The 9291-nt window shown below is 37.0% G+C and overlaps 1 protein-coding gene across 10 annotated transcripts in view; it reads right to left on the bottom strand.

The window, feature by feature from the left end:
- Window positions 1–650: 650 nt before the first annotated feature.
- The window catches only part of PROX1 (prospero homeobox 1), a 56985-nt gene continuing 48344 nt past the window's right edge, over window positions 651–9291 (bottom strand). For 6 of the 10 annotated variants that reach the window (XM_044758091.2, XM_044758087.2, XM_014834927.3 and 3 more), the window contains one exon: window positions 651–6234. In XM_044758091.2, coding sequence (XP_044614026.1) covers window positions 6046–6234 — 189 coding nt within the window. In that variant the 3' untranslated portion in view covers window positions 651–6045. The remainder of the gene's footprint in view (window positions 6235–9291) is intronic. The other 4 variants (XM_044758092.2, XM_014834930.3, XM_070497073.1 and 1 more) reach the window with 1 other exon arrangement.

Here is a 9291-nt window from a genome sequence, read left to right as displayed (position 1 = left end):
AGGTACCGTTGTGGATGGTGTGTAAGAGTCAATCTCAAGTAGGCAAATGAGTTCTGCTAATTCTTCACATTCCTGATTCAAGGATAAAGGAGGCTTGATTTTAAACCAAAGTGAAAGAGGTAAAGGAAATTTTCAAAAGCTGAACAACCAATATCGTTAGTATGAAACACGCTGCCAATCATGTCTAAGGGAACATTTTAGAAAGGTTTCTGGAAATTTGCATTAGGACTTAGTTCTGAGTCCAACCAGCGTAGAAAACAATACACGCTCTCACTCCCCATATTTCAAGCGATATATTTGCCATTCTGTGGCTTCAGGGAACATTTCTCGTTGTTCCTAGAATCATTAAACATTAGCAATTGTTGAATTTAGTTCACCACGTTGTTTTGAGCCAAAGCTTTTGCTGGTTTAAAATTTTGAGCGCTGAATAAGGGTAAATCTGTGAGAAGAATTTTCAGAGAGAAATCTAGCCAATGAAATAAGAAAGATCATTTCTAGGAGTGGATGCACGGCGGTTAGGTTTATATAAGAACTGCAATGAAAGGAAAACTCCATTATCGATATTGCAGTTGCAACTAGCCTGTTGTCCTACAATGGGACACAGGCCCCAAAATTAAATGTCACGTGTTTAAAAAAAAATCAAACGGCACTGAGCTTGTAATGTATATTTTATTTTGCACAAGCTTGCATATATACTGCACATACATTCAGTTTAAGAGAAGATGGAAGGCACACAAGGCAGTTGGACTACTGTATCCTTTAAGTGGTACAAAGCAAAAGGTAAAAGTTTGGAGAGTGTACAAAAGCTTAAAACACACAAAGAAAAACCCCCTCCCACCCTCCCCCCAACGACATTTTTTTTTTCCTGTTTTAAAATTTAGTAGCTGCCAAACTAAATTTTTTACTTTTACTTTAAAATCAATTGTCTACTGCACCTTTTTATTTTCTTTTTAATATGGACAGGGAGTCTCATTTTTTATCTTATCAATTAATATTACAGTACATCCTTGGTAATACAAAATTGTACACCTTCATCAAATAAATTAGGATAAATTAAACCAATAAATTATGCAAAGTCTTCAGAACAATAGACAACAACAAAAATCCACAATTGAAATTGCCTCTAGCTAAAAAAAAAAAAAAAAAAATCAAAAATTGACTTTATCAGTTCAGTTATTGTACTATATTCAAATCAAAGGGTCTTTATTACAAAAAAAAGAGCTTAATAATGCTATTTACAACATATTGCTAAATAATATAAAGGCAGTGTTTTGTCACGTTTTATACTATATACATATGAGAAATGGCTGGGACAGTATCGGGAAAGCCCCGACCTTTGATTCTTCTAGGTAGTGCTGAGACCAACCCCAAATACATTTGTTTTTCTAATTCTAATTTTGAAGTGGTAATATACAATTTTAAAATGCCTTTTCCCCCTCTGTGGAGGATTAGAATATTTTTAAAATACAGAATGAATACATTTTCACAAAAGAGGGCCGGTCTGTCTGCCTTTTCTGCTCAGGTTTGTGCATTTTAGGGGGGTGAGATCTGAGAGAGGGCTCAGTTGAAAAGACTCAAAGTCCAGATGCTTCCAGATGCCGTTAAATTCATAGAAGGATAATTATAAGAAGACGCAAAGGTTAAACACCAGTTTCGATCCCAGCTCCGAATATGAGCGTTTGAGCTTTAAGTTTTATAGATGGTTCACAACCAACAGATGTACAGAAAACAAAACTGCATTTCCTTCAACGTAACATTTAAGTGCAATACAGTAACTGCTTACTCATAATAAACCAGTTACATTCTTTGAAGGGGAGCTTTTTGAAAACAATGCTTCTTGTAATTTGCAAACACAGAGTTTGTACCAGAAGGAAACATTTGTACTATTCACACCAATGAATATTCTATAATATACATGGCAAAGAGATTTTGCTCTATCCTCACATGTACACTGCATCTTTTAGGGGAGTCTGTCAAACACTTTTTCTTTGATGAATTTATGATGACTTCTGGGGGATATCCTATTTTTAAAGCCCCCAAATCTTTAGCTTCATGACTTAGTATTAACCTGTATGTGTATGTATGTGTGTGCATGTATGTGGGGGGGTCACTCACTAAATGTCTGCATGTACATAGAAAAGAAATTTCATAAATTTACAGAAACTGCACTACCCTCGCCCTTAACATCTGATGAAAGAGACTGTTATCTTTTAAAAGAAGAGAACAGGATTTTCGAGAATGCTCTCAACTGTCTATTCAGTCACTGTAGTGTTCCTGATAAATCCAACAGATGTTGTGAGAATGTAGTTATTTATTAAAATCTCATGTCTTACGTAACAACAGCCATGAGGTTAAATATTTACATTGCTTTATAAAAGTTCCCCTCTTGCTTTAGTGTTTTTGTTTTGCTTTTTTTGTTGTTTTTAAAATTTTTAAAAATGATATTCACCCACCTCCCTAGCACAGCAACAAAGATTCTGCAAACATAAAAACACTTGAATTAAATAATACTCGGAGGCACAAAGCAAACTTCAGGAATATGTGGGTGAACATTTCCTTAAATAATGACTACATTCTACCATCTTCCACGTTGTTTTACCATTTAATGTGAAACGTCCTCATTAAACAGCCAGAGATACAGTAAGAATTAAATGTTTTGTTGTTGCAAATAGAACATTCTTTTCACAAAACATAACAAAAGTCTAAAATAGGTCCTTAAATCTAGATAGGAAAAGGTAAGCTTTCCACTTCACACGCATATATATATGTATATTTTTACATGTGTGTATATGTGTGTACGTGTTTTTATATTCACACATCTGCACACACATATATAGCACATGGTATGAAATATTGCTTCTATACTACTCTTCATTAGGCTAAGAAAACACAAGATTTGCACCACAGTTACAAAAAATTGGCTCTACAAGAATTTTCAAAACTCGAATGCTGCTCAAACAATTGAGGAAAAAATAATTTGCGGTATCAAACTGTTCTAAAAATTCTCTTCTTCAAAAACGTATTCTCCCGCTTTGTTTTAAAAAGACACAAAATATGCATAGCTATCAACGTTATGTCAAACAGCCAGAAAAAAAATCTAGTGTTTATTGCAGCTGTAGTAATTGGAAATAAAGTCAAAAAAGATGAAATTGAAAGCCACAGAAGGCACAAGAACAATTGTACTTGTGGGAAAAAACTGGTATTTTGAAGGATTTTTAAAAATCCCCCCGCTGGTGCATTTTAGGTCTAGGCACAGACTATAACCTCAAGTGTATATGCAAAAATAATTTAGGATTAGCAGAAAATAAGTGGTAATGTGGTATTTCAACATGGACTTGAGACTTTTTTTCCCTATGTAAACCGTCCCTCATTCTTCACCCTCCCACCATGGAAAGTTAACTTTCTGTCAAGCAGCCAATTTTCACTTGGTGAGAGTTGAGCTAAGATTTGAAAGATGGTGATTAAAAAGAAAACCAAACTGTTAAATAGGAGTTTTGAGAGACAGGCTTTTGTCATTTTCCAATGCACTGGGAGGCACAAGATTTTATGATTGTAAAAGGGGAAAAGAATCATCCAAAAGCAAAGCGATCAGGTCCTATTTTCAGAACAATGAGGTGAGTTTGTCCTCACGTTGTAATTTCTTCTCTGAAATAATTTCTATGCCTCAGTGAACATTGAGAGGATATTATCGTAGATAAGCGCGTCAACATTTGGTTGTGAACACAAACTTTTGCTTCATTTATCCATTTCAATTAGAAAGGCAGGGGAGAATAACACTAAAAATCCAAATAAGTCTAGAATCAATAGTGAATTTATCCCCGATCAAGAAGATACTAGCAATCTGTCTACATAGGTGAATACGCTACGGTTTTTCCTTTTACCTTGCAAATGGCAACACAACGTTGATATGAATTACATGGAACAGCAAAGACCCAGTTGTATACTGACATGAACAATGAATGTCACACTCTTTTACATGAAGCAAAGCAAAAGAGTATGACCTCAAATTGAGATTGCTTCCCTATTTTGTGCTGATTGGATTTTTTTTGGTTTGCATTTTATTCCGATGTAATGATTATCTGAACATTTTTTTTTTCAAGCAAGCTGGAACAAGAACAAATTGGATCTGGTGGCTCTGAGTGCATTGTGTAGGAGAGTGCAAGCTGGGCGATGCGTTTGGCTGTGGGTGCAGAGCGAAGCCGGTGGTGTTCCAGCCCATGCCGCTGCACTCTGTCTACACTGCAAGAGCCTGTTAGTCTCCTGAATGATGCAGGGTATCATAAGACTGTGCCGTTTAATTTGAAGTCAGCAGGTTTTCAGGCTTTGTGCTGACAATAATTGCCTCGATACATTCCTGTCCATCAGCAGAATTTATAAATGACGCTAAATTACAGTGAGTGGGTCAGCTAGTCAGTCACATGGGTCAATGTGCATTCTCTAAAGCCATGTACTTTTATAAAAATGAAGGAAAAATGGTATTTATATTCCACATGATCTAAATACCAGGTTTGTCACTGTGTCATTTTAGGAGGTGTTTATCAAATTACCTAAGGGGAGGGAAGGGTCTGGAAAAGCCTAATAGAATAAACAAGGAATTCTTACTGCATCTGCACACAAAACCCACCTAAGAAAACAAGTGTGAATGCCAAACAACTCCTTAAAAGCAAGTATGGGACGTTGTACACCTTTGAGAAACTGGAAAAAGAGAAAACGAAAAAAGAGGAGAACCATTGAAGAAAGCATCAAATAGCAGCTAGCTTTCTTACGTGTGCTGAAATTGTGTCTTTTGGGTTAACCCCTAAACTTTCCTACGCTATACGCTCTTCTCACATTTTGGTCAATACTAGCTTCTGTATTAGAAGAGACTTTATCAATTGCTTTAAAATGCTATATCTAAAGTGAAGAAACACTTAATTAGACTGTCACCACTTTGAATATCCATCAGGGTAGTGTGGAATTATCCATGAAAATAGGTCATCTTCGTATGTCCTCCTCTCAGGAGGTGAAGATCAAGTCAGCTAACAGCTGTCAACTAACTTGTAGTGTCAGCAGGAATTTTATGGTCAAATTGGGATGTCCTTTATTCCCTACTATAGAAAGATATTCAGACAATAGTGTTTTTTGAAAAAAAGTGATAAACAGAAATAATAATTCTTTTAAGCATACAAAGTTGAGCAAAAAGTAAATTTGAAACTTATGTGCCTATGAATATGTGAAGCAAGATAAATAGAAAAGGATAACAAGTTTTAGAGGTTTTTCTCTATGAAGAATGATATATACTCACTTATTATGAAGAAGAACCTTTAGAGAGGTGACTAGAAGATGATCTATGAATTTCCAGTCTCATCTTGAAAGAGTCAGTTTTGTGCAAAATTGCTTTTCCTCCCTAAGAAAGTGGTACTAGTTCGGGCTGTTCACCACTTCTATTAGGAAAGGCTTGCCAGTTAGTGATTTTTCTTTTTTAAATTTGGCCTTTTGGGACACTTTTGAAAAGTGAGCTGTTCACCTGCCATTGGCATTATTTTTAAATGTAATAAAAAGCTACTTATTGAGTTCAAACCAAACAACATATTTAAGTTTATGAAGTGGTTTCATTGAGTTTTCCCACCCTCTTAGCTGTGAGAACAAGAGACACATCACTGTTGGTGAAGTTGTGCTGTGTCAGGGGTCTCCCTCCGCCAACCGCCATTTGCAATAAACCATCAATCAAGCAGAAGCATCTTTAACAAATGCCCGTCCTTGCTAATACAGACTTTACACAGGTCAACATTCTTTTTTCCCTAAAAATTAACCTTATTTTAAGTCTCCAAATGTTAAGGGCCTTGGGCAAAAGTAAACTAAAGGTGAAGGAAAGGAACCATCCCCTTGCAATGGAAAACAGAAGGAAATGAGAGAAAGATGACGAGGAGGAATTACCAGCTGATTTCATAACATATCCATGCCTCCCATACACATATACATGAAATCAAAATCTAGACACGTAGAACTTGGACATCCAACGGGGACTGCTACTAGTCATACATTCGAAAAGAGTTGTTGAAATTTCTACTCATGAAGCAGCTCTTGTAGGCAGTTCGGGGATTTGAAAATCTCAGGGACTTCACTATCCAGCTTGCAGATGACCTTGTATATGGCCTTCTTCCAGGAAGGATCAACATCTTTGCCTGCGATAATGGCATTGAAAAACTCCCGTAATGTGATCTGCGCAACTTCCAGGAATCTCTCTGGAACCTGCTGATACAAGGAGACAATGGCATTAATAAAGTTTTCAGTTTCAAGTCTCCAGTTCTTCAAAGGAAACTGAGCTAAGTTCTTTCTTTCAGAAAGGGGCTTACATGGCACCTGCATTTTCTAAAAATGGCCAGCCTCTATTCTCTTATGTAAAGTCGTTATATATAGCAGCATTGTAATGTGGGGTTGACAGCTTTGTAGAGTTTTAGAAAGAGACTTGTGCAAAGCATACATGGAGATCTATTGAAAAACTAGGATTCCATTGTGAACATTGGGGTAGAAAAAGCCGACATACTGTCGGGATTCCTCACTTCGTTAAACAGGTGTATTCCAGAAGCAAGCCTCCAACGAATGTTTCAGAATTTGAGTCACATTTCCTTTTGATTTACATTTTTAAAACAAAATGTGTTCTGAAAAGTAAAATAATAAATAGTTGACCTTTGATATAAATCAAACCCCCACTATAAATGAAGAAAACCTAAAATCTCAGTTTCCTGCTTGTATCGGAGGATTGTTGACGCAAACGTTGAACTGTATATTGAAATAATACGTACTATAAAGTACTCTACACATGAAAAGGAGTACGATAATGACATTAACACTGAGTCCCAGAATCCAAAATTTGTACTGAATCCTAAAATTCTACACTAGAAACTACTTTGAGATTAGAGTTGCTTCATAAGAGAGTGATTTATGTAGCTGATAAAAATAATAAAAACTAACATTTTTGGAGTGCTTATTATGTGTCATGTGTTATGTACTCAATGTGAATTATGTCATTCAATGCTCCCAACATCTCCATAAGGTGTTATTATCCCCATTTTACAGTGAAAAAACTGTGGCTCAGAGAGATTAAAGGAATTTTTTAAAGTAATCATATTCCAAGATAAAATTCTCCAAATATTCCTTTTAGAATCCTTATTTGTTAATTCTTTTCTTCCGCAGCAACTAATATACATGTGTGTTGTGTGTGTGTTCTTACTTGTTTATTTAATAGTTTGATCTCTTATCTAGGGAAAAGAGTAGCTATTGATGAACTTATTTAGTATTCTTTTTAAGTTACTCATGGTAAAGCAGGCCCTACCCTTCCCCACACCAAGACAATGGATTCACAGAATCATTCCATGAATTCATAATATTCTAAGTACACACTAAAACTCAGTAGATTTCTTTTAGTGGGGTAGTTATGCATCAGAAATGTTTCATTTTTACAGTAAGTGCAGACACATGAGGAAGTCAATGTGCTGTAGTTGCATGTGTATACAGATCTTTCTATACATATATAAGAAGGGAAAGATTTTCATCTCAGTTCAGACATGCTACTTAACAAAGTAAAAGGGAGGTATTGTCACATTGAACATAGTTGATCCCTTTCTTCCTACTTTTTCTCAATTTGGGCAATGGACATTTTCATAACAGTTAAAGAAAACTGCAATGATCACCAGACATCCCTAGTTTACACATTTAAAATAGGACAAAGAAGTTCATTGCTTCCAATGGAAAGTCATTTGTCCTTTGTAAGGAAACCTAAGTCCCCAGGAAAAAAAAAAAAAGGGCCCCATGTGGGGCCAGCATCTAGAAAAAGTGAAAATTTTGAGTAGCCCCTCCCAAAGACATATATGCTGGACAGTTTCTCAGGACACAGTTCTTAATACTGCCTGAAAAATCTTCCAGGACACCACCTTGTCCCCCACGGATGTGCAAGTCCATATACCCTAATGGCCACCCGCTGCTGAGAATTCATCTGGATTTTCTACAGAACTTTTGTGATTTTCCCCCAAATCTCCTGCAAATACATGAGTATTTGTGGGATGGGAGGGGCCTGGAGGAGCGATTAGCACTCCTATTCACCTTATACAAAATAAAAAGTCATTAGCAGCCTTTTTGATTACCCTCCTCTCTTCCCCCAAAGATAACCCTTCACGTTTCATCAAATGGGCATTAGTGAGAGAGAGAGAGAGAGAATCTGGCTGGAGAACAGTTAGGGAGCACAACTGCTCTCCCTAACTACTTGGTTTGGGAGCTGTTAGCCAAATGCTACAGAAACATAATCATAGGCATTTGTTAAAATAAACATTTTAAGAAGTGTGGTTTTACCGGCCATCGGCAACAGATCCATGATGAAGATCTATGTTCCCTAAACACTCGGGGATGTGGCATGGCATGTCAGAGAGCTGTGAGGAAAAGAGGGTATGGTAGCTGCTCCAGATGAAGTTAGAGAAGGCTGGGAGCCCTGTCCACTCCAAGGACCCCACAGGAGGTCTGGGGAGCCAGGGGCCAAGGGAGCAGGGACTTGTTTAAGGTGGTCAGAGGACGGAAGAACCATCTAGAACAGCATCGTCACTAGAGGAGGGAGAGAAGCGTAGTTCTAGCATTTGCCTGAGAATAAATCAAAGTAACTTCTTTGGGGGTGTGTGCAGCCTCCACTCTATTCTTCTAATTCGCCATGCTTGTTAATGGTTTTTAGCAGGTTTTATCGTGTTTTAAACATTCATTTCTTTGGTAGTAATCTTGCGCTGTCCTTTAACATCTTTTGTATTTGTGTCTTGAGCTTATTCAACTTTTCACTTACTTGTATCTAGTGGTAATGAATTTATCATAACCCGTCTTTGGATAAAAAGCCATGATTTCTATTCTGTGTATCCCCACAATGCTTAGCAGAGTTCTTTTGCATAGTCTTTGATAAACAGTTCATAATGAGATCTTGCCTTCTGCTTTACTGTGTGTTGTTCTAGAGTCATACTTATCTTCTCCCTCAATACTTAAAAAATTTTTTTTTAGGGGCTGGTCCCGTGGCTGAGTGGTTAAGTTCACGCGCTCCGCTGCAAGCGGCCCAGTGTTTCGTTGGTTCGAATCCTGGGCGTGGACATGGCACTGCTCGTCAGACCACGCTGAGGCAGCGTCCCACATGCCACAACTAGAAGGACCCACAACGAAGAATATACAACTATGTACTGGGGGGCTTTGGGGAGAAAAAGGAAAAAATAAAATCTTTAAAAAAAAAAAATTTTTTTTTAAACAACGATAAAAAAGATAGAATTTGAAGAGTTGGAACAGATT

The sequence above is a fragment of the Equus asinus genome, chromosome 25 (assembly GCF_041296235.1).
Source record: "Equus asinus isolate D_3611 breed Donkey chromosome 25, EquAss-T2T_v2, whole genome shotgun sequence".
NCBI lineage: Eukaryota > Metazoa > Chordata > Mammalia > Perissodactyla > Equidae > Equus > Equus asinus.
This window is presented reverse-complemented; position numbering and strand designations above follow the sequence as displayed.